The sequence below is a fragment of the Salvelinus namaycush genome, chromosome 8 (genome assembly GCF_016432855.1).
Source record: "Salvelinus namaycush isolate Seneca chromosome 8, SaNama_1.0, whole genome shotgun sequence".
NCBI lineage: Eukaryota > Metazoa > Chordata > Actinopteri > Salmoniformes > Salmonidae > Salvelinus > Salvelinus namaycush.
In genome coordinates this window covers 11,516,039-11,542,929 of record NC_052314.1, presented here as the reverse complement: position 1 = coordinate 11,542,929, position 26,891 = coordinate 11,516,039, and the positions used below count along the sequence as shown (strand labels likewise).

The window sequence follows — 26,891 nt, the reverse complement described above, 5'->3', positions numbered from 1 at the left end:
CCCTGTATCCATATCGGGCTCGAACCTGTGATCCTCTGCTCGCTAACACACGTGACCGCCCTCCTTGACAACCGACCAACTGTTTGAGCAAACAAAAGAAGATCTAATTCCATAGTGCCATTTCTTTCTTCCCTACTGGCCGAGCAGGCCCCTGAGGAGCGGCCAGCCCCACGTGTCACTCATCTGGCCCCGAGAGGCAGCGGTGGCACGGGGCCCTGCTGAAACACGAGAGGGGGGAGGAGAAGAGGGGGGAGGGGAAGGAGAAGAGGGGGAGGGGAGAGAAGGGGTAGTCAGAGAGGAGAAGAAAGAAAGGGTACATCCTCCGTGTACAACTTCTGTTTACATCCTCCGTGTACATCCTCTGTGTACATCCTCCTTGTACAACGTAAAACACAAAATAATGCATGCAGAACAGAATTAGGCCGATATCCACTAATTATCAAAATCCAGAAAAGAGCAGTAAAATTCTTAAACCGCCTAAAAGGAAACGATTCCCAAATATGCCATAACAAAGCCATCACCTACAGAGAGATGAACCTGGAGAAGAGTCCCCTAAGCAAGCTGGTCCTGGGGCTTTGTTCACAAACACAAACAAGACCCCACAGAGCACCAGGATAGCAACACAATTAGACCCAACCAAATCATGAGAAAACAAAAAGATACACTTTAATTTAACTAGACAAGTCAGTTAAGAACAAATTATTATTTATCAATGACGGCCTACCCCGGCGACACTGGACCAACTGTGCACCACCCTATTGGACTCCGAATCACAGCCAGATGTGATACAGCCTGGATTCAAACCATGGACTGTAGTGACGCCTCTTGCACTGAGATGCAGTGCCTTAGACCGCTGTGCCAATTATGAGCCCTAATTACTTGACACATTGAAAGAATTAACAAAAAAAACAGCAAATTATAATGCTATTTGGCCCTAAACAGAGAGTACACAGAGGCATAATTATTTTTCTTTTTTCTTTATTTAACTAGGCAAGTCAGTTAAGAACAAATTCTTATTTTACAATGACAGCCTAGGAACAGTGGGTTAACTGTCTGTTCAGGGGCAGAATGACAGATTTGTACCTTGTCAGCTCAGGGATTTGAACTTGCAACCTTTCGGTTACTAGTCCAATGCTCTAACCACTAAGCTTGAATACCTGAACACTGTGACTGACCCAATATTAAGGAAAGCTTTGACTATGTACAGTCTCAGTTAGCATAGCCTTGCTATTGAGAAAGGCCGCAGTAGGCAGACCTGGCTCTCAAGAGAAGACAGGCTATGTGCACACTGCCCACAAAATGAGGTGGAAAGTGAGCTGCACTTCCTAACCTGACAAATGTATAACCATATTATAGACAAATATTTCAGTGAGATTACACAGACCCACAAATAATCAGAAAATAAACCCAATTTTGATCAACTCCCAAAACTATTGCACAGTGTGCTATCACAGCAGCAGGATTTGTGACCTATTGCCACAAGAGCAACCAGTGAAGAACAAACACCATTGTAAATACAACCCATATTTATGTTTATTTATTTTCCCTTTTGTACTTAAACTATTTAAACATAATATGACATTTGACATGACTTTATTCTTTGGAACGTTTGTGGGTGTTATGTTTACTGTAAAAAAATATATTGTTTATTTCACTTTTGCTTATTATCTATTTCACTTGGTTTGGAAATGTAAACATATGTTTCCCATGCTAATAAAGACCCTTAAATTGAAATTGAGAAAGGGAGAGAAGATCGAAGGAGAGGAGAGTGAGGGGTGTTAGAGAGGAGTGGGGCGGGGCAGGGGAGGTCCAAGATAGAAAATAGTCTCTAACACCAGAAGATACGAATGCAGTCACTGACACTACTTGTGGATCAACATAAACTCAGCAAAATAAGAAATGTCCTCTCACTGTCAACTGCGTTTATTTTCAGCAAACTTAACATGTGTAAATATTTGTATGAACATAACAAGATTCAATAACTGAGACATAAACTGAACAAGTTCCACAGACATGTGACTAACAGAGATTGAATAATGTGTCCCTGAACAAAGGGGGGGTCAAAATCAAAAATAACAGTCAGTATCTGGTGTGGCCACCAGCTGCATAAAGTACTGCAGTGCATCTCCTCCTCATGGACTGCACCAGATTTGCCAGTTCTTGCTGTGAGAGGTTACCCCACTCTTCCACTAAGGCACCTGCAAGTTCCCAGACATTTCTGGGGGGAATGGCCCTAGCCCTCACCTTCCGATCAAACAGGTCCCAGATGTGCTCAATGGGATTGAGATCCGGGCTCTTTGCTGGCCATGGCAGAACACTGACATTCCTGTCTTGCAGGAAATCACGCACAGAACGAGCAGTATGGCTGGTGGTATTGTCATGCTGGAGGGTCATGTCAGGATGAGCCTGCAGGAAGGGTACCACATGAGGGAGGAGGATGTCTTCCCTGTAACGCACAGCGTTGAGATTGCCTGCAATGACAACAAGCTCAGTCCGATGATGCTGTGACACACCACCCTCCACACTCGTCAGTGAAGAGCACTTTTTGCCAGTCCTGTATGGTCCAGCAACAGTGGGTTTGTGCCCATAGGTGACGTTGTTGCCAATGATGTCTGGTGAGGACCTGCCTTACAACAGGCCTACAAGCACTCAGTCCAGCCTCTCTCAGCCTATTGCAGACAGTCTGAGCACTGATGGAGGGATTGTGCGTTCCTGGTGTAACTCGGGCAGTACCTGTCCCGCTGGTGTGATGTTCGGATGTACCGATCCTGTGCAGGTGTTGTTACATGTGGTCTGCCACTGCGAGGACGATCAGCTGTCCGTCCTGTCTCCCTGTAGCTTTGTCTTAGGCGTCTCACAGTATGGACATTGCAATTTATTGCCCTGGCCACATCTGCCTTCCACATAACTCCTTGCAGTATGCCTAACACGGAACACAAACCGGTGGCGCGCGTGCGCCATCATGCGCTATCGTGCATAAATTGATTTTGCCCCCCCACACCAAACGCGATCACGACACGCAGGTTAAAATATCAAAACAAACTCTGAACCAATGACATTAATTTGGGTACAGGTCGAAAAGCATTAAACATGTATGGCAATTTAGCTAGTTAGCTTGCACTTGCTAGCTAACGTTAATTTGTCCTATTTAGCTAGCTTGCTGTTGCTAGCTAATTTGTCCTGGGATATAAACATTGAGTTGTTATTTTACCTGAAATGCACAAGGACCTCTACTCCGACAATTAGTCCACACATAAAACGGCCAACCGAATCGTTTCTAGTCATCTCTCCTCCTTCCAGGATTTTTCATCGATTAACTTATATGGTGATCGCATCTAAACTTTCATTGTATTATCACAACTACCGGCAAAACAGTTAGTCTTTCAATCACCCACGTGGGTATAACCAATAAGGAGATGGCACATGGGTACCTGCTTCTATAAACCAATAAGGAGATGGGAGAGGCAGGTCTTGCAGCGCGATCTGCGTCAGAAATAGGAATGAGTTCTATTTTAGCCCTTGGCGTCGCAGATGCTCGTTGGCGCGCCCGAGCAGTGTGGGTGCAATAATTGAATAACATGGATTTCTAAATTTATTTTGCGAGGCTCGCGCACGCGACGTGTCCGGTCTGGTCAGCATGTTAGGCACGTTCAGGCAGATGAGCTGGGACCCTGGGCATCTTTCTTTCGGTGTTTTTCAGAGTCAGTAGAAATACCTCTTTAGTGTCCTAAGTTTTCATAACTGTGACCTTAATTGCCTACTGTCTGTAAGCTGTTAGTGTCTTAACGATCATTCCACAGGTGCATGTTCATTAATTGTTTATGGATTCATTGAACAAGCATGGAAACAGTGTATAAACCCTTTACAATGAAGATCTGTGAAGTTATTTGGATTTTTACAAATTATCTTTGAAAGACAGGGTCCTGAAAAAGGGAAAAAAAATGTTTTCCTGAGTTCACATGATAGCATCCTGTTCAGAATGGTGATAAAATTACAATTTGGCCAGTGTCCAGGGGGTAGGGACCACTGACCTATGCGGAAGTCCAATTCTGCCCTGTTGGTCTAAAAGTGTTCCTGACATGTCTGGCTGATTATGGGATGCTTATGCCATTGTTCTAAAAGCCAGGAACAATACAGTGTAATGAACACGATGGGAGACAGAGAGCTGGATTCAAGCGCAGGGCGCAGCAGGTGTTTATTGTATTGGGCCAAAGGAGGAGGCAGATAGCTGGGTCCAGGGGCAGGCAGGTCATACACAGAGGGTCCAAAAAGCCAACAGTACAGGCAGGGAAAAGGCTAGTAAACTTCATCCGAGAGATCAGGTAATAAATTGATAACAGAAAATCCGATAGGCTAAAGTACAGGCAAAAGGCGTCGTTAGTGAGGCAGGCAAAAACGATCATACACGGGAGGTGCAAATTAGGGGGAAACCCAGAGCTCCGAATGGCAGTGTGTCACAAAACAAACAATACATCACAATGATAGGGTGCAAAAACTTAACTAAATAGTGTGTGATAATGACATACAGGTGTGTGAACAGGTGATCAGAATTCAGGTGATTGGGATCTGGAGCGTGAGCTGCGTTCAGGGGATCTATGTGTTTGAGAGTTTGGGCTGGAAAGTGAGCTGCGTTCAGGGGATCTACGTGTTTGAGAGTGGGAGTTGGAAGCAGATGTTATATTCAGCACTTAAAATATACAAGAACTGTGCTTATTCAAGCAAATACCCTGCTTTCAAAAATAAAGTGATTCTATTTTATTTTATTTTGACTAACCAAACTTACGTGCAACATCCCCTTGACGCGCAACATCCCATCCCAGCATAATTCGCATGCATTAGCCACTGTTCATGCTCACTTTTTAATTACACAATTTTCACTAATCGTTGTTTAATTTTACTATTTGTAATTGACGTCGCACTTCACTCTCATTTAGGATCTGAACTGGAAACGATTTCTCAATTTCTAAATTATCCTACACTCTCGCAACCAAAGACTGCAAACAACACGTATAGTGTATGTAGTTGTTTATATTAGGATATTCATTTAGTATTTGTCACGTTCTGACCTTAGTTCTTTTGTTATTTCGTTGTTTTTGTATGGTCAGGGCGTGAGTTGGGTGGGTTATCTATGTTCGTTTTTCTATGTTGGTTTTTGCGTTTGGCCTGGTATGATTCTCAATCAGAGGCAGGTGTCGTTAGTTGTCTCCGATTGAGAATCATACTTAGGTAGCCTTTTCCACCTGTGTTTCGTGGGTGTTTATTTTCTGTCTTTGTCACCAGACAGGACTGTTTCATTTCATTCTCGTTTATCATTAGTTTTGTTCGAGTATTCGTTTTCATTAAAAGGCATAATGAATACTTACCACGCTGCACCTTGGTCCTCCTCTCTTTCTCCCAACGACGATCGTTACAGTATTAAAGGATAAATATTATCACAAGTTTATGTGAAGGTATGGGAAGGAGATAGTGTCGTTCAATCGAGGTCAGTTGTGAACTAGCCTACTTTAGACTTCATCAGTTGTGCAATAACGGTTGTTACAATCTAACCACCTTCGGGAATTTTTAAACATGGCTGAACCAAGTGTCAAGAGATTAAAGACCAACCTGCCTATCTGTAAAATTCACCGACCATTTGTCGGGAGCAGGGTGAAGCAGAACCTCCCGGCGGTCGTTGAGGAGAGTTTGTGCGGAGTATCTACAATGCTTATGGAGGTTGCTTACAGACTTGATGCACTGGTAAGGGCGACCTAACCATCCAGCAAAAGGCTATAAGTGCAAGTTACTTGTTTACAAAATGTTCTATGGGAAAATTGGATGTTTATAAATACTATTTGAAATTGCATGCATTTTTTATAAAATAATTTATGGCCTGAATCACTGAAAGGTTTTCAACCCTCTGTCATATATTTAAGCAATAAGGCACGAGCATGTGTGGTCTACATTATGAACTATGTTAGGTGGTTCGAGCCCTGAATGCTGATTGGCTGACAGCATACCACAGGTATGACAAAACATTTATTTTTACTGCTCTAATTATGTTGGTAACCAGTTTATAATAGCAGTAAGGCACCTCGGGGGTTTGTGATATATGGCCAACATACCACTTCGTGTTGCGCCGTGCCTAAGAACTACCACTTAGCGTTGCGTCGTGCCTGAGAACAGCCTTTAGCCGTGGTATATTGGCCATATACCACATCTCCTCGGGCCTTATTGCTTAATTATAAACTGAGTGGTTCGAGCCCTGAATGCGTGCCTTTTTGCTTAATTTAGAGCTCATCGTGACTGTCAATCCACAACATTGCATAACTAATGTGTACAAGCAATGAATCTTACAAGCCTTCATCTTATCATTTATTTCCATTTCCATACTTAGTCATATTTGCACAGGCCTTTGAGTTGATGAAATGTACCAAGTAGCTTAAAGTTAGTCACAATATGAATTAAACTGTATGCCATCCAATACAGCAATATATGTCAATAACCCACTTGTAAATGGATCATTCTCACTGGAGTTACTCTATGATTCACTCTTCCAGGCCAAGATGTTTGAGTAGGATGACATTGCCTTGCCAAGAGTGGCAGAGTTCTTCCATGAGCACTCTGAGCAGGAACAGGCGCAGGCTGAGGCCATGCTGGACTACCTGTCAGACAGAGGGGGACAGTACTGTAATAAAGACATACAGGTACACTGTAAGACTTTTCTGTAATTTCAACAGTAATACACTGTAGAATGCACAGTAAAATACCTTAAATGTGTTTTACAGCATTAATGCTGTAGATTGTATTACATTATGGGTAAAATGCTGAAAATACTGTTATTAATTGTAAGCCTCCTGTAAAAATTACTCTAACTTACTGTATTTCTTTACAGTAGTACCTGAACACTGCTGTAGTTGGCAGTGCCAAACTGTCTGTGGTGTGTGTGAGAGAAAGAGAGCTGTATCTCATATTTGAAACCAAGACTGTTCTCAGGGCAGGTCTGCCGGTTTTGACTAGCATAAGTTACTTTTCTTAGCAGGTTACGAGAATTAACGCAGCATGTTATGATAATTAGGTGAAGGTTAGGAAAGCTAAAATGCTAACAATGTCCTGGACGCGACTCGAACCTATCTACAACCAGGCCTGCCCTGAGAACAGACTTGATTTCCACTAATGCGATGCTCCGCGCCAAACGGTCTGTAAGGGAAGACTCATGAGAAAATGAGCTTTCTGTTCTACTTGAGCTATTTTATTTTGTATTTTCGTGGAAAAGTCGCCTAAATATTTTTGAGCAGCTGCTAGGTATGTACTAATTCCATATACAGCCAAAAGTTTTGAGAATGTGAAAATTAATATTTGTCAAAGTCTGCTGCTGTCACGTTCTGACCTTAGTTCCTTTTTTATGTCTTTATTTTAGTTTGGTCAGGGCGTGAGTTGGGGTGGGCATTCTGTTGTTTTTCTGTTTTGTTCTGTACGTTATATTTCTATGTGTTTGGCCTAGTATGGTTCTCAATCAGAGGCAGGTGTGGATTGTTGTCTCTGATTGAGAATCATACTTAGGTAGCCTGTTTTCCCACTATGGGTTGTGGGTAGTTATTTTCCGTTTCAGTGTTTGCACCATACGGGACTGTCAGTTTTCATTTATTCTCTTGTTCTTTTTTTGTATTCTTTTTTTGTATTTTGTATTCATTCTCAATTAAAAGATATTATGGATACGTACCACGCTGCATTTTGGTCCTCTCCTTCCACCAACGAAAGCCGTTACAGCTGCCTCAGTTTGTATGATGGCAATTTGCATATACTCCAGAATGTTATGAAGAGTGATCAGATTAATTGCAAAGTCCCTCTTTGCCATGCAAATGAACTGAATCCCCCAAAAACATTTCCACTGCATTTCAGCCCTGCAACAAAAGGACCAGCTGACATCATGTCAGTGATTCTCTCGTTAACACAGGTGTGAGTTGACGAGGACAAAGCTGGAGATCACTGTCATGCTGATTGAGTTTGAATAACAGACTGGAAGCTTCAAAAGGAGGGTGGTGCTTGGAATCATTGTTCTTCCTCTGTCAACCATGGTTACCTGCAAGGAAACAATTGCCGTCATTGCATTGCACAAAAAGGGCTTCATAGGCAAGGATATTGCTGCCAGTAAGTTTGCACCTAAATCAACCATTTATCGGATCATCAAGAACTTCAAGGAGAGCGGTTCAATTGTTGTGAAGAAGGCTTCAGGGCGCCCAAGAAAGTCCAGCAAGCGCCAGGACCGTCTCCTAAAGTTGATTCAGCTGTGGGATCGGGGCACCACCAGTACAGAGCTTGCGCAGGCAGGTGTGAGTGCATCTGCACGCACAGTGAGGTGAAGACTTTTGGAGGATGGTCTGGTGTCAAGAAGGGCAGCAAAGAAGCCACTTCTCTCCAGGAAAAACATCAGGGACAGACTGATATTCTGCAAAAGGTACAGGGATTGGACTGCTGAGGACTGGGGTAAAGTCATTTTCTCTGATGAATCCCCTTTCCAATTGTTTGGGGCATCCGGAAAAAAGCATGTCCGGAGAAGACAAGGTGAGCGCTACCATCAGTCCTGTGTCATGCCAACAGTAAAGCATCCTGAGCATTCATGTGTGGGGTTGCTTCTCAGCCAAGGGAGTGGACTCACTCACAATTTTGCCTAAGAACACATCCATGAATAAAGAATGGTACCAACACATCCTCCGAGAGCAACTTCTCCCAACCATCCAGGAACAGTTTGGTGACGAACAATGCCTTTTCCAGCATGATGGAGCACCTTGCCATAAGGCAAAAGTGATAACTAAGTGGCTCGGGAAACAAAACATCGATATTTTGGGTCGATGGCCAGGAAACTCCCCAGACCTTAATCCCATTGAGAACTTGTGGTCAATCCTCAAGAGGCGGGTGGACAAAGAAAAACCCACAAATTCTGACAAGCATTGATTATGCAGGAATGGGCTGCCATCAGTCAGGATGTGGCCCAGAAGTTAATTGACAGCGTGCCAGGGCAGATTGCAGAGGTCTTGAAAAAGAAGGGTCAACACTGCAAATATTGACTCTTTGCATCAACTTCATGTAATTGTCATTAAAAGCCTTTGACACTTATGAAATGCTTGTAATTATACTTCAGTATTCCATAGTAACAATTGACAATAATATCTAAAGACACTGAAGCAGCAAACTTTGTGGAAATTAATATTTGTGTCATTCTCAAAACTTTTGGCCATGACTGTTCTATATACCTGCAGGTTTTCTTAACTAAGCTACTAACTATCTCGTTAACGTTAACTTGTTTGGATTGTGTCAGCTAACAATATAGCCAAGTTGACATGTCGGTCTGTTGCGTTGATCTTTCTTGCTGGTAAAATAATCAGTGATATTGTAGCTATAGAGCAAATCATTTTAGTGTTAACAACGTGCAGAAATCCATATGTGTGTTTCTTTGGATAGGCTGCTTAACCCGTGGGTGCATGACATGGTGCTAACGCTATGGTATTATTAGTGGCGAAGTGGTCATAGGCTTCACCAGACAGAAATACAGTTCGTCTAGGGAGGGAGCGAGAGTTTAGCTATGTCGAATACACCTTTAGTTTGTCAACAGGCACGGACTGACATTTTGCCTTGGGATGTATACTCTTTGGGTGATTCTGCAGTTGGAATGAGAGGAATGAAAGCTCTCAGATGAAAGGGGAATGGTGCTTGCTAACGTTAGCTATAGCTCTGAGATGGCGAACTCCATTGGACACCTTTCTCTAAATATCTCTGGTTAATGTTAGCTCTATTCAGTCTCGGGGTGCATGTGATTTAGCAAAAGTGTAGTGGAATATTCCCCCTATGCTTTTGTTATCCTTATTAGTCCATTATATTCATAAATTCAGCAACAACAGGCACAGACTGATATTTTACCCTGCAGGATATTAAAGTTTTCTTTTATTTTCGTTTTCTTCAGATTGTGTGGTTAGCTTGCTAGCATTATTCAGGACGATGGTTGTGGCTTTTTCCGCTTGAGTTGAATTTTCCTTGTGCTTTTGCTAATCTTTCAGAAGTGATCCTATCCAACCATTAATTAGGCAACGTTAAATTAATGATATCTGAAACATCAGGCACAGACTGATATTTTATTTAGCCTTGTAGTGTATAATTATTTTGTTTAGATTGTGTGGTTGGCATGAGTTGCATAGTAACATATAGCTTGATAGCTCTTGGTGTGTGAATGCCATTTGGTGGCTGGGGGGTAGTGTAATTTTCATATTGCAGGATGGCTCGTAGCTGGAAGTAGCTTTATTGGGAATGTATAGGTGTAAATCCTGCAATTTCTGTTTCCTAAATATTAAAGCATTCATTACTCATGCAAAAAAAACGTAGAAATGTTGTGAACTACAGTTTTGCTTGTGGGGTCTTGCACCGAAGCATCACTACTTGTTCCACTACCCTGACCTCATCCTGCAATTTGGGCGACTCATTCGTTTGTGGACACTGAGGTTTGAGAGCAAGCACTCCTACTTCAAGGTGTGTGCCAGAAAACTTGTCTGAGAGCCACTCCAATATTACTTATGCAGCGGCCAATTGTTTCCACATAGCATTGAAGTTGTTGGTGTCATTAATTAATTTGAGGAGCAATTATATAACAACGCCATTCAGGGAGCTGGACAGTCAAAAGGGTTCACAAAGCAAAGCACTGCAGAGGTCTAAAATTGTATACAAAGCAAAAATATACACTAAAGGCCTTGTTGTAATGGGAGAAAATGATGACAGATACACATTTGGAAAGATCTCACTGATTCTGGTCACAGAATCACAGGTCCATTTAATTGTTGGGGTGTATCAGTCTGTCACTGGTCGAGCTCAGGGTTAATTTTATACAAGATTCTCTGATTAATCACAGTCGAAGTCAGAAGTTTACATAAATTTAGGTTGGAGTCATTAACTGTTTTTTCAACCACTCCACAAATTTCTTGTTAACAAACTATAGTTTTGGCAAGTCGGTTAGGGCATCTACTTTGTGCATGACACAAGTCATTTTTCCAACAATTGTTTACAGACAGATTATTTCACTTATAATTCACTGTATTACAATTCCAGTGGGTCAGAAGTTTACATACACTAAGTTGACTGTGCCTTTAAAACGCTTGGAAAATTCCAGAAAATTATGTTAGTGCTTTAGAAGCTTCTGATAGGCTAATTGACATCATTTGAGTCAATTGGAGGAGTACCTGTGGATGTATTTCAGGGCCTGCCTTCAAACTCAGTGCCTCTTTGCTTGGCATCATGGGCAAATCAAAAGAAATCAGCCAAGACCTCAGAAAAAAAATTGTAGACCTCCACAAGTCTGGTTCATCCTTGGGAGAAATTTCCAAATGCCTGAAGGTACCGCGTTCATCTGTACAAACAATAGTACGCAAGTATAAACACCATGGGACCACGTAGCCGTCATACCGCTCAGGAAGGAGACGCATTCTGTCTCCTAGAGATGAACATACTTTGGTGCGAAAAGTGCAAATCAATCCCAGAACAGCAAAGGACCTTGTGAAGATGCTGGCGGAAACGGGTACAAAAGTATCTATATCCACAGTAAAACGAGTCCTATATCGACACAACCTGAAAGGCCGCTCAGCAAGGAAGAAGTCACTGCTCCAAAACCGCCATAAAAAAGGCAGACTATGGTTTGCAACTGCACATGGGGACAAAGATTGTACTTTTTGTAGAAATGTCCTCTGGTCTGATGAAACAAAAATATAACTGTTTTGTCATAATGACCATCGTTATGTTTGGAGGAAAAAGGGGGATGCTTGCAAGCCAAAGAACACCATCCCAACCATGAAGCACGGGGGTGGCAGCATCATGTTTTGGGGGTGTTTTGCTGCAGGAGGGACATTGGCACTTCACAATTTCCCTTCCTCATGATGCAATCTATTATGTGGATATATTGAAGCAACATCTCAAGACATCAGTCAGGAAGCTAAAGCTTGGTCACACATGGGTCTTCCAAATGGACAGTGACCCCAAGCATACTTCCAAAGTTGTGGCAAAATGGCTCAAGGACAACAAAGTCAAGGTATTGGAGTGGCCATCACAAGGCCCTGACCTCAATCCTATAGAAAATGTGTGGGCATAACTGTAAAAGTGTGTGCCAGCAAGGAGGCCTACAAACCTGACTCAGTTACACCAGCTCTGTCAGGAGGAATGGGCCAAAATTCACCCAACTTATTGTGGGAAGCTTGTGGAAGGCTGCACAAAACGTTTGACCCAAGTTAAACTATTTAAAGGCAATGCTACAAAATACTAATTGAGTGTATGTAAACTTCTGACCCACTGGGAATGTGATGAAAGAAATTAAAGCTGAAATAAATTATTCTCTCTATTATTCTGACGTTTCACATTCTTAAAATAAAGTGGTGATCCTAACTGACCTAAGACAGGGAATTTTTACTTGAATTAAATGTCAGGAATTGTGAAAAACTGAGTATAAATGTATTTGGTTAAGGTGTATGTAAACTTCCGACTTCAACTGTATGTGTGTGTTAATGAAGATAGTCTGAGTAATTATTACCCACTACCAGTTTGTAAAGTGTCAGGTTTCTCTGTTTCCCTGCATCACTCTGTCTTCTCCTTAAACCAGTGTAGGCATGGAGGGTCTTCAAGATGCAATTAAACACCAATTGACCGAGATGGTGATCTCTTTGTTGGAGCATGTTAATTGAGAAAATTAATGACCTTGAATATGTTCAGCCGGAGGATATAAATTATCATTTGACGCCAATATAGTGCCGCGAATTCCTTCAGTTCTTCAACCAAAGAGGTGAGCTCTTGATTTGATAAATGTAACATTTATGTAATTGTTATGAAAAAAGGTGCTATCTAGAACCTATAATGGTTATTTGGCTGTCTCCATAGGAGAACCCTTTGAAGATCCCTTTTTGATTCCAGGTTCATGTATAACCCTTTTGGTTCCATGTAGAACCCTTTCCACAGATGGTTCTACATGGTACCCAAAGGGGTTCTACCTGGAACCAAAAAAGGGTTATACATGTACCTGGAATCAAAAAGGGATCTTCAAAGGGTTCTCCTATGCGGACAGCCAAAGAACCCTTTCGGAAACCTCTTGTTCTAAGAGTGTAAACACAAAAGGTTAAAAAGGTTCTGTAAATAGTTAGTTTGTTTGCCCTCAAAATAAATGGTTTATGCTGAGAGCGAAGCATATGCAATAAAAGGGACGGAAATGACAAAAATACATATAAAGTACAAAAATATACAAATGTTTCTGTAAATTGTTTTTGTCCTCTTGTGCTGGTATGGAGCATAGCCTAATAGTTTTTTTTCTTATTTAAAAAAGAAAAGAAAATGAAGAATGGATAGGACACTTGTCCTCCTCCAAACATCAGTGGCCTCAGGAACAGTGGCCTTTCCTTTTTCACCAAGTTATGGCTCTGCGACCACGTCAATACCCTCAATGGCATCGTGATTGACAGTTGCCTGACTCGAGCTCTCCTGAACAAGGGTAAGAGAATTGTCAACTTTTTTAAAAGCCAAGGGACCAAGTTGAGACAACCTGTGCCTGCTGAATGAAATCGACGGTTACATTCTTTTGTTGATGACCCACTTCAAAGAGAAGGACGAATCTCTGCTCCTCTTGGCAGATGTAAGGAATACTGTTTTTAGACCTAGAAAGTTTATCTGGTTAATGGTGTTTATACTGTACTATTACACATGATTTTAATATTTTTTATATGTATGTTTTGTGATTTTTAGGTCCCTGCAACTCGGGTTGATGTCGAGGCGCATATTTCTTTGCCAGACACACGAAGGCTGATCATGCTTGGTAATACATTTATGTGATTTAAGGTTGAATATATATATATATATATATTATTCTGGTAGCTATCTGGAGATGTCTAGTAAGTATACACTAACACCCTTTTGTGATTTCAGGAAATACTCTATTGGGTTCCTCCAAAATGGATGGTGTCGATCGAGGGAAGAGTGGTCTGTGTTTTGGACAGTGAGTCCAACTTTGCTGCTGCCCTCTCTGTGCTCTTCAGCATTTTCTATGTTTTTAACATAGAACACCAGGAGCCGGCCTCTGCAACCTTGGAGCTAATACAGAGGTAAGCATTGAACAGTCATTGATCCAACACTTACATTTAGCATTTGTTAGTTACATTGCAATGATATTTCAAATTGTTATTAATTCAATGCCTCAACTGATTTAATATAGTTTATGTTGGGTTGTGCAGGTTCCTGGTTCGAATAAACGCTGAAGGAACCAAATGCACAGCGAAAGCAGGAGTGGCCCGCAAGACCGGAAAGGTCGTTCAGAGGAAGCCATTGCCTATTGACACATGTTACACACTTTCTCGCAGACCTGAAGGAGTTTGAGTGGAAAAACTCCAACATGTATGTACACAAACACACACCTGATGAACACAAACTTTATTTTTCAGTTGTCATCTGCCTTTTTACCCAGCGAGTAGTAGTAGTAGTGATAGTAGTAGTAGTAGTGATAGTAGTAGTAGTAGTAGTGATGATAGTAGTAGTAGTAGTGATAGTAATAGTAGTAGTGATAGTAATAGCAATCTCTCTCTTTCTATTCTTTCTATTTCTATGTTTGTTCTAGTTGACGTATCAGAGCTAAGGAAGATCAGAGTTTCAAAGATTGGGGTGATAATCTGCACGCCACCGAGATTTATTCGAGATTTGTTTGCATCTCTCATTCTCTCAGAAATCCTTCCGTGCGGCTTGGGTCAGCAAATGATCTGCTTGCGCCATCCTGGAGCCTGTGTTGGCTTGCAGTAGCGTGTTTCTCTGGCTCCAGTCTAGCCCTGCTCGCTCCTCTCTATCCATCCTTCTCTCAGCCCCTGTCTCTCTCGATCTCTCTCTCTCATTTCTCTCTCAAAGATAGGCAGGCAAGCAGTTCTTGTTATAGTTTTTTGTAAAAATGTCTCCCTGTTCAACTGTTTTCCGAAAAACAGTAATCCTGTATTTTCAAGAATGACCTATTCTGATGTCTTGGTTTGTATATGATGAAGTACATTATTGGCCAGTATTTGTCAATGTTCTTATCACTGTATCTCTGTCTTTCTCTCCCCTACTATCTGGAGTTGTAATGTTGCTCTTTTCAAATGTTGTTCTTTGTGGTTAAAGTGAAATTCATGTTTTGAATTTGAATAAATATATATATTTGTAAACATTGTTTTTCTTACAATATTACATTTCAGGGAGCTGTCTTCAAAAGACAACCTGCAATGCTGCTTAGTACTGTAAAATAATTGTATATTACTGTAGGTATTTCCCTGTAAATTTACAGCATTATACTGGCACCACAGTTGCCAGTTTAATACTGTAATTTTGCTTTACAGCAGTGATGCTGTAACTTAGTTTACAGTATGATTTTTCCTTACTCTAAAACATATTACAGCATCCCTGCTGTAAATTTACCACATGGATGCTGTAATATGTGACATACTGTATTACAGCATCCTTGCTGTAAATTTACAGCAAGAATGCTGTAATAATTTTTACAGTAAAAAAAATGGTACTGTAAACGATATTACAGCATCACTGCTGTGAAGCAAAATTACAGTATTAAACTGGCAACTGTGGTGCTAGTATATTGCTGTCAATTTATAGGGAAAAGTTTTACAGTGTAGAGCTGCCCGCTCATAGAAATATAATGAACCACCAGTCCACCCATTATGGCATAGTTGACCTGAATGGGGATGCCTGTTCTACTCATTCTAATTCTGTGTGCCCACTGCTGGGGAGAGGGGATGGGTTCCTCCTAACTTTAGGCAGTGCAGTAGGGCATGGGTCATGCATGCATGCTGTCTTCCTTCTGGCAAAATAAATTGGCACACCAGCTCGGTTTCCATTCCATTGGCCACAGATTTTCATGCGGATATTCTCAAATCTGCATAAAAACAATAAGCGCATTTTCCCACCAGATGTGAGTTTCCATCAAACTGACTTGTGGCAGATAAAAGGCTGTGCGTGATGAAGTAGTGCACATAAATTACCTTTGGGGTTAAGTTCCCATGTACGGAATAAAAAACATAAGTTCGATGGTCATCTCAATTTCAACTTTACCGATGGGTTTCACAACAAACTGTTGTGATGAATAGCAAACTTGCACAATCTGGTTTTGACACATGCTCTCAAGACAAGATATCCCTCACTGATAGTGGACAGGGGGTTAGTTATATGATGAGATATGAATAAGGGCAAGATCATTTTATTTGATAATTGGCAGCCAAGCACCGGTCACCAGCATTCAAATAATAGCTTACCCTCAATATTTGGACTATTGGAAATGTGCATGATCACAGTGCATTTACACACCATGTGAAGTTCATCATAATTTATTTAATCTGGCTATAAACGTCTCATGCTTTTCCACGTTGTGGTGGTAGGCCCATATCATGTGACTCCAAATTTACTTTATTATATCGATATTTGCGCATAAAGCCATTTCCACCGCCATTTCTCGCATAATTAAAAAATTGTACCAACATTTGCTGTTTCCATAAGCCCTGTCGTGACTTTTTTTTATGCGTCAGGTAATTCTTTTGCATTAAATGGTTGTGTGGAAATCTATGCTTAGTGCTAAGGATAAAGGGTTGTAAGTGGACAGAATAGGGACGTCTGAGGCCAAGAGGGGTGTGGGGTTAAACCCTAACCCTGGAGATTTTCCTGGGGCTCAGGCCTATTGCCTGTCAGGGTGTACATTTCCCCTGAGTTCCGGAAAATTGGGGAGATGAATGTGCAGGCGGAAGGACGAGGCATTAATTGTGTTTCCAGATGTACGGGGTGGCGTTGACACTTTAGTGCCGTGTCCTCTTTCTGCCTCCTCCAGTTTTACGAGTCATGTCAAATCGATCCCAAGTGGGACCGCTAAGGGGTCCATCATCAGCAATTTGGGACACCTTGTTATCCATTGATCTGTGAGGGCAAATGATGTGTCCTGAATAAGTCTATTCATCAGTTCTGATATTATTACGATTTGTATTCAATTCTGCAACCAATTCTTCAACTTTGGTTGAAGTTTGGAAAGAAGTTGTCTGAAAGGCTTTTCGTTGTTTTGTTTATAAAACAGTATGGATGGATTCATTTTCATAAAGATCATAGTTAAAGTAGGAGAGATATATTCAAGTGTTTTCAGATTTTAAGAAACTAAAGTAGTGTAATAATGAATAAAGTAAAAATATATAGTTATCCTTCAGTATGGGGGACAATTAAGCGAGCTTTTCTGTTCTAACATCTACATTTTGGTTATTAGCACAAGTCGGTCCTGGGGCCCCCCCTGGGTGCACGTTTTGGTGTTTGCCCCTAACACTACACAGCTGATTCAAATAATCAACTCATCATCAAGCTTTAATTATTTGAATCGGCTGTGTAGTGCTTGGGCAAAAAACACAACGTGCACCCGGTGGGGCCCCAAGACCGACTTTGGGGAAACCCTGATTTAGCAGAGCGACTTAGTCAGTGCATTCTAATGGCCGTCTCTGTATGTGTGTGTGCTGTCATTCTCCCCCAGAGACCAGGCTGTGAGGAGGTGTGTGCAGTGATCCCAGCCCTCGAGCTGATGCTGGGCCAGTGGAAGGAGGAGATGGCTGTGATGGTGGAGCTCAGCCAGCTGTCCAAGGAGCACAGCGACCCGCACTCCGCCAGCGTGGTCAAGAGCCGCGTCCTGGGGCCACTGGTGCCCCGCGTCAAACTGCTGGGAGACCTCCTGACCAATGCCCGTAGAGTGGGCTGCACCATTGACCGCTCGGGGGGCTTTGGGGAGTACCTAATCAACCAGCTGCAGGAGGAGTTGACCAATGTCTCCAGTGGATGAATCACTCACTCACTAGTGTGTGTTTCCATTAAAGAAGCCTACTTGGTGAGTTAGACTCACAAAACAAGCCTTTCCTGTCATGTCTGTGTTTTTTTTGTCTGGGCACCTATATTGCGTTATTGCTAGTCAGTAAGACCAATGTATTGTAGAAGACACTCCAAAGTCCTCTATGGAAATGATTTCTGAATTGAACAAACAAGGGGGGATGGCTTAGTTACAACTAGCTTCATTCTAGAATGTAAACTGAACCAAGCTATAGCACTTCTTCCAAATTCCTAAGCTTGAATATCTGCCCTATTTTGTAAATGTTTGGTTCAACATATTGATGGGGGTGTTGGGTTATGTTAGAGAGGGTGGAAGGTCTTGAATCCAGTATTTTAAGTTCTAGAGACTACCAAAAATGAAGAATACATGTATTATGTACTTGATCTGGGCATTTAAAAGGGCACAGCCTCAGTGTATCATGTATGTATTCCGTAAGCAAAGTTGAGCCTTGATGTCTTAAATGTGCTTTTGGATGAATTGAGACGTAACAATGCGACAATCAAAGTTGAAGGCAAAGCACTTCAAATACTGTAATATCTGGTGTTTTTTCTGGATGACTCCTGCATTGACAATCCTCACTATACTATGTTAAGTGGCTTATAATGTGAAGTATTTCTGTATTTCTGTATTCACTATGTTACAAAGAGATCACTGATTTGTTAGAAATTCTGGGTTGATGATTAAGGGATATTGTTTGGGAATGGTCTCATCCATACACTTGGTGTCCACAAAACATATTGCCTTTAAATATACTGTTGAAATATTCACTATCCCTCTTCATCACATACAGTACAATGTTACAACAATGTCTTACTTTTGAAATAAAGTTTTGAAAAAAAAACCTCTAAGCTCTCTTTGTTCTATATGGCTCATATAGTGTTTAATGTAATATAAGTGTTCGTAGTGACTTCAATTTCCTGACTGTCGAAGGATTCTGGATTGTTGCAGGAGTTTTGCATGGGATGTCATCACTAGCTTAATCAACTCACTATCGCCATCTAGAGATCCTAACCCAGACCTAGATATTGTGTGTATGTACTGATATGTACAGTCGGCTATGTATGACGTTTTAAATGTATGTATTTCACTCCTTGACTGCTCATGTTCTGTACTATGTATTATGTCATGTTTCATGTGGAACCCAGGAAGAGTAGATGAGGCTTTTGCAGATGCTAATGGGGATCCTAATAAATACCAATACCAATACATTGAGGTTTTCAAGTAGCAGGCTTATCGTGGCCTATTTTTCTCCAGTAGGCCCGTATATTCAAATAAAAAATCCCTTCAGATCATAACAGAGGTTACAGCCATGAGAGCATTTCGTATTTAGAAAAGTATATTTTATTTAAAACAAACAGGTCTGCCTGATTAATTATAAAGCAGCCTGCACATTGGATCATTAATATATTCGAGGGCTATAAATTATAATATTAGTGTGTGCGAGATGACAATTAGTGATATCATTAGGCCAACTTCCATCTTCGAAAACAAATTGTATAGGGACACTAGATAAACTTGTGAATAACATAATTAAAGATTAAGACAGGTTATGGGCTATATGAATTTAAAAGAGAGTTCGATACTTATTATTCCTTTGAATACAGTCGTACTGATATTTTAAGAAGCTCTAATATTAATGAACAATGAATTACAATCAATTCCCTTTCATAAATGTAATTTACAGATTCAATTTTAATGTGTTGGTGCATAGCTGTATTATTATTATACTTCTATGTAGTCCTATTACTAGAATATTATGCTGTTACTGAAGTTCCTTCTGGAAAAATAAAGTAATCCTATTCCATGTTATTATAGAGACAGTTACGAGAAATTGTACACTAAGTAGCATGAAGTTGTAAACCCCTCCCTGCGCACACACTCCGCGTGACCATTGGCCAATCCAGGGAGCTGTCAGAAATGCAGAGCACGCCCCTAACTCTCACACCAGGGATAAAAGCTTGTTTGAGCCACAGCATCAGCAACAGGTACCCAAGGGGTGCACTAGGATACAGGTTGAGAAAGAAAACCAAATTCCTACACTAAAAACGAATACAAATTGTACGTTTTTTGGTTGCTCTAAGGATACCTTTACAGTTCAACTTTTTGCCAAAAGTTTCTGGTAACCTCTAACGTTTGTGACAAATACAGAGCCAGGATTACAATCGTTACAAGGCTGGTCTTGGAATTTGACAGTGAGATGGAGTTGTCGGATATTTCGTTCCCTGTCACTTCTGCTGATGACTTTTATGACGACCCGTGCTTCAACAACAGCGACATGCATTTCTTCGAGGACCTGGACCCCCGGTTAGTCCACGTGGGACTCCTCAAGCCAGACGACCACCATTACAACGAAGACGAGCACATCAGGGCACCGAGCGGGCACCACCAAGCCGGGAGGTGCCTCCTCTGGGCATGTAAAGCTTGCAAGAGGAAAACCACAAACTCTGACCGGAGGAAGGCTGCTACTATGCGGGAGAGGAGGAGGCTGGGCAAGGTCAACGACGCCTTCGAGAACCTGAAGAGATGCACGTCGAACAACCCCAATCAGAGGCTTCCCAAGGTGGAGATCTTGAGAAATGCCATCAGCTACATCGAGTCTCTGCAATCTCTGCTCAGGGGCCAGGACGGCGAGAACTACTACCCTGTGCTGGAACACTATAGCGGGGACTCTGACGCATCCAGTCCACAGTCCAACTGCTCTGATGGAATGGTGAGTTGGTGCATCTTGACATCAGTGTATGGGCATGACCCCACTGGAATTCGGTCGTTTTTATTCAATAAAACCTATTTGCAGGTCTATATAAATACATTTAGTAGGCCCATTCGATTTTATTTTCTTATATTATTTTGGAACTACCAATTGGATACCACGAAATTGTGGAGAAAAAGGGGTAAATAGTACAACACAAAAAAAATGTTACATACTAAGTTAAAAAAAAGATGGGATATAGTTTGAGATATTAATGTCATTCAATATCATTCCAAAAGCTGTCAGAACACACAATGTGTTATTTTATTGATCGAATTCTTAGATTGCATTTATTCATGTTTTATCCAGATGGATTATAATGGCCCGGCGTGCACGTCCGCAAGACGAAGCAACTATGACAGCTCTTATTTCGCCGAGACTACAAATGGTAAGTTATTATTTTAAAGTGTTATATTATTGTGACTTGTTAGGCCTAGACCTTTATTATACGGTTTTTATACGGTTTTTAAAGTACGTTTTATTCAGCAGCTCTCCTTCAGTACCCTAATGCACAAGACCCAAGACAGACATTTTTTGACACACATGTAGACAATGTTACTAGTTTATATTGTCTCTGACTGATGTTTCCTTCACCTCTGTTACAGCTGATGCCAGAAGCAACAAGAACGCAGCAGTCATCTCCAGCCTGGATTGTCTTTCCAACATCGTGGAGAGAATCTCTACAGACACGTCAGCGTGCACTGTGTTATCAGGCCAGGAGGGTTCCGAGGGTAGCCCGTGCTCTCCACAAGAGGGATCTATCCTGAGCGAAACGGGGGCACCCGTGCCGTCACAGACCAACTGCCCACAGCCGTCCCATGACTCCATCTACCAAGTGCTATGAACACAGTGATAGTATGGCCACATTCATGAAAACGAATCGATTCCTGTAAATGAAGAAAACAGCAAACGGACAGAGTTGCAGAATGTTGCTGTAGTAGAAGAACAGGATGGCAAAGTGGTCATTCCTTCCAATAGAAAGGTTTCAATTCCTTGAAGATCAATCATTGGCTTCCCATTGGTCACGTTTTATGAGATATAATTTCCGACTTATTTATGTAGGCCTAAGTGTAATCGTAAATGAAATATTTGACCACTTTCTTAGACTTGTGTGTGTGTGTGTGTCATCGTCATCTTTTGTTCTTTCCTTGCCATTTTTATTGTTTATGACAATAGAGGACCATTTTTGTATATGTGTAAATAAGAGGTGATTTGTTTAAAAAAAAAAAAACGAAAAAAAGTGTTTTATGTATTTAATGTAGTCTGAGGCGCTTGGTTTGTTTGTTGTGAGAAATGTTTAACTTTATATTTATACATCTTAAAATGAGTGAAAGCCTTTCGATGTTATTATAAATAAATGACTATGACTATTTATACAAAACATGTTTCATAATTTATTCTATTATTTTGCCAAGATAACTGTGAATGTGTGTCGTTAATACCTGGCATGTTTAACCTGAGGAACATGGGTAAAGAAAATATTGAAATTCAAAATGCAAAAACACTGTAGCATATTGTACTCTATTAATTAAGCATATTATATAATAATAGTATGCCTATTGTAAATAGGGTAATGTTTAGTTTTGATTTAAATCCATCAATGGACAAGAGTTGTTAGTTTAATGTTCACATACATTTAATAACAAAATTAAACGTAACACAGGACACAATAGCATATTATCGGATGTCAATTATTTCGATTATTACTCCATGTCATAGGCCTATCACATCTAACGTCTCAAAGCATGAACTATGATGGGAAGGTTATAGGCTATAGCCTATATTAAATACATCTTATTGTATTCCTAACTGATGGGTTTGATAAGGCCACAAATTACCCACAAACAAGACAGAAACTGTTGCCATAAAATAATATGTCTAACACATTCGACTTGCTGTAGTAGGCAGGGGAACCACTTTGGTTTTAGAAGTGGGGGGACAGAACCTGGCGGGGGTTCCCCCATTTATTGGGCATCTAAAGCTAATTTTCTGCATTTTTACACAATCCAATATGCTGTCTTTATTTAGAACAAAAAGTAAGCAAAAATGCCCAAAGTCATCAAGCTAAGTATGAGATCCTTATTAAATATGTTAAACTGATTAATAAGACTGAATTAGATCAAAGGTAATTAAATAAAAAATATTGTGTTGCACCTTTAACCAATAGCCTAACAAATAAACTACTCTTGATAAAATACAAGACTTCTGATATGTCTAACACATTATTTTATAAGAGAGGTTATTTTAAGGGATATTAGGCCTATCAACGCAGGGCCGGAATACTTACTAGCGTGCGTGCAACTCTAACTGTTGCATAAATCATGCATTGATGTGGAATGGAGATTTGCACAAAAATCCATGTTATGCTTTAATATAAAACATATATTGTTTAGCCGTAGCACAACATTTTAAATGATTACAAAGGTTTCCTCTTTTTCAATTCACACAAATACATTGACAGTATATGCCTAGTCTACAATGTTTTTCTCTCCATTCTATTATGGCATTTCCATAGGTCTATCTGTATTCGTGAATTAATTTACAAAAGAAAACGTTACTTATATTAATGTTAAATATGCACGCAAGGAGTACGAAAATAGAGCTCTAAAAAAGTATGAAAATAGATTTAAAATAAACCAAGAATAATATTTTCGGCCTATAAACCTAGAGCCTTTCTTCTTTTTGATGCTATCCCTAAAAAACTATTTTAACATATGCATGTTATTCCGTGTCTGACTGACATTTAGCAAGCTAGATGTACAAAGCATTGCTATTTATCATTTCAATCAGTTATTCAATAAAACCGTTTGGCTATCTATGGTCAAATGCAAAAACAACATTAGGTCCGATTTGACCTATAGCAATGGTCTATATTTGAAACATTATAACCAATTAGAATAAATACACTTTAATGGAAAAGTACTATGAGCTGTGTTAACATTATTGTTTTTGCCTTTATTTCTTGTCTTGTTCAAAAGTGAATGACAGCAAAAACAAATCTTGAACAGAAGCGAAAGGAAACATACATCTGTGTTTTTTGGCTGAGAAGTGAGCAGAGTGAGTCGCTGGTCCTTATGGGTCGAACGTTTGAGCAGAGATAGCAGTAGCGTCATCACGAGTTCAGATTGTGTACTGCAAATCAAAAGCCCGGAGCAATAATTCAACTAGGCCAATAAGGCGATAGCAAAGTAGACAGTCTCTACTCAGCGGAAAAATAGGCCTATAGTACGGTCGCTTATATAACAATGGATCTATAGGCAATTTACTATGGCGGGCTTGCTGCAAAATCTCATGGTCTTGTGCTCTTTTGAGAGATGAACACCTAGCTGGCTGTAATCTCGTCACAAAAATAGTTGCACATGGGCAAAACTGTCTGGGCTGTATGTGCCGAGCGCCGTCGACTTGCTGTAGTAGGCAGGGGAACCACTTTGGTTTTAGAAGTGGGGGGACATAACCTGGCGCGGGTCTCCCATTTATTGGGCATCTAAAGCAAATTTTCTGCATTTTACACAGTCCAATATGCTGTCTTTATTTAGAACAAAAAGTAAGCAAAAATGCCCACAGTCATCAAGCTAAGTATGAGATCCTTATTAAATATGTTAAACTGATTAATAAGACTGAATTAGATCAAAGGTAATTAAAGAAAAAATATTGTGTTGCACTTTTAACCAATAGCCTAACAAATAAACAACTCTTGATAAAATACAAAGACTTCTGATTGTCTTTATTAAGACATCCTCTATATCAAATTTCAGCCTGACTGACCAGGCAGGCCGAGCCGCCTGCACGTCCGACCCCCACCAGTCTCGTCAATAACTCAACTCTCTCTCAACACAATTTCCTTCCCAGTTCCCACCTTAATTATTTTTAAAGGAAAGGTTTGGGAAAAAACCCTCCCCATACACCTTAAAAATACATTAAAACAGCAAATCACAGCAAATCCTCCATATAATAATTTATAATTAATAGGCCTAATCGTACTGTAGAGCTCTTTTTACTTTACTTGCACACAATTTAGCTGGGTCGCCCCATCCTGTCCCTAGTCCACCACTCTGCAGAGCCCCAATCCAAAACACCACACTCAGCTTTAGGATCTTAGTGAAACATTCATTATTGGTTTCGGGTGTGTTAAGCCAAGGCCAGAGTGACAACCCACAGGACGGCAGACCCCCAAGACCAGGACTCAGCAGCCCAGCAGCTAGGGATTGCCTAAATAGGTACGGTGGCTTGCGAAAGTATTCACCCCCCTTGGCATTTTTCCTCTTTTGTTGCCTTACAACCTGGAATTAAAATAGATTTTTTGGGAGGGGTTTGTATAATTTGATTTACACAACATGCCAACCCCTTTGAAGATGCAAAACATTTTTTATTGTGAAACAAACAAGTAATAAGACAAAAAAATTGAAAACTTGAGCGTGCATAACTATTCACCCCCCCAAAGTCAATACTTTGTAGAGCCACCTTTTACAGCAATTACAGCTGCAAGTCTCTTTTGGTATGTCTCTATAAGCTTGGCACATCCAGCCAATGGGATTTTTGCCCGTTCTTCAAGGTAAAACTGCTCCAGCTCCTTCTAGTTGGATGGGTTCCGCTGGTGTACAGCAATCTTTAAGTTATACCACAAATTCTCAATTGGATTGAGGTCTGGGCTTTGAGTAGGCCATTCCAAGACATTTAAACGTTTCCTCTTAAACCACTCGAGTGTTACTTTAGCAGTATGCTTAAGGTCATTGTCCTGCTGGAAGGTGAACCTCCGTCCCAGTCTCAAATCTCTTGAAGACTGAAACAGGTTTCCCTCAAGAATTTCCCTGTATTTAGCACCATCCATCATGCCTTCAATTCTGACCAGTTTCCCAGTCCCTGTCGATGAAAAACATACCCACAGCATGTTGCTGCCACCACCATGCGTCACTGTGGGGATGGTGTTCTTGGGGTGATGAGAGGTGTTGGGTTTGCGCCAGACATAGCGTTTTCCTTGATTTCAAAAAGCTCAATTTTAGTCTCATTCGACCAGAGTACCTTCTTCCATATGTTAGGGGAGTCTCCCACATGCCTTTTGGCAAACACCAAATGTCTTTTCTTATTGTTTTCTTTAAGCAATGGCTTTTTTTCTGGCCACTCTTCCGTAAAGCCCAGCTCTGTGGAGTGTACGGCTTCAAGTGGTCCTATGGACAGATACTCCAATCTCCGCTGTGGAGCTTTGCAGCTCCTTCAGGGTTATCTTTGGTCTCTTTGTTGCCTCTCTATTTAATGCCGTCCTTGCCTGGTCCGTGAGTTTTGGTGGGTGGCTGTCTCTTGGCAGGTTTGTTGTGATGCCATATGTTTTACATTTTTTAATAATGGATTTAATGGTGTTCCATGGGATGTTCAAAGTTTTTGATATTTTTTTATAACCCAACCCTGATCTGTACTTCTCCACAACTTTGTCCCTGACCTGTTTGGAGAGCTCCTGGGTCTTCATGATGCCGCTTGCTTGGTGGTGCCCCTTGCTTAGTCATGTTGCAGACTCTGGGGCCTTTCAGAACCGGTGTATATATACTGAGATCATGTGACAGATCATGTGACACTTAGATTGCACACAGGTGGACTTTATTTACCTAATTATGTGACTTCTGAAGGTAATTGGTTGCACCAGATTATATTTAGTGGCTTCATAGCAAAGGGGGTGAATACACATGCACTTTTCCGTTTTAGATTTTTTTGAATTTTTTGAAATAAGTTATTTTATTCACTTCACCAATTTTGACCTTTTTGTGTGTCCATTACTTGAAATCCGAATAAAAATACATTTAAATTACAGGTTTACAGCCAGCCTTCACAAGACCATAACATATGCAAATATGTCCCCTTTTGTGTTTTACATCTCCAGCAGAGGAATAACATTTCTGAGTGCATGTATTTCAGTGTCACTATGTTCTATGGACGGCCTTAAACTGCAGTAATTTATGTCTGAGAAGATATGAACCTGACTGGGCATTCAAACATATCTGTATCCATTCATCATCATCAATAGCTTCTACCAGATCTTCCTCACATTTTTGTTTGACATGTTTTGTGTCATTGGGAAAAGCCTCTATCATCCCTTGATACAGTTTTTAAACTACGGCGTGCGACATGGTTCAACACGCCAACAAATAATCAGATGATACTTTTTCGGTTTTTAAAATGGCCGTCATCATGGAGTTAGAACTGGGATCATCTATACTGTGCTAATGAAGACACAAAAAAGGAGAGCAATGTACAATATAGCGAATTTAGCAAACAAGGCATTTGTGG

At 40.7% G+C, this 26,891-nt stretch overlaps 1 protein-coding gene and 1 pseudogene across 1 annotated transcript; both read left to right on the top strand.

The window, feature by feature from the left end:
- The first annotated feature begins 5,568 nt into the window (after positions 1-5,568).
- Positions 5,569-17,821, top strand: LOC120051812 (annotated as a pseudogene).
- Positions 17,822-19,997: 2,176 nt separating this feature from the next.
- LOC120051764 (myoblast determination protein 1 homolog 2) lies at positions 19,998-21,996 on the top strand. The gene is made up of 3 exons (XM_038998653.1): positions 19,998-20,576; positions 20,925-21,003; positions 21,221-21,996. The coding sequence occupies exons 1-3, from the start codon at positions 20,064-20,066 to the stop codon at positions 21,457-21,459; spliced, it is 831 nt and encodes a 276-aa protein (XP_038854581.1). The 5' UTR covers positions 19,998-20,063; the 3' UTR covers positions 21,460-21,996.
- Positions 21,997-26,891: the final 4,895 nt, after the last annotated feature.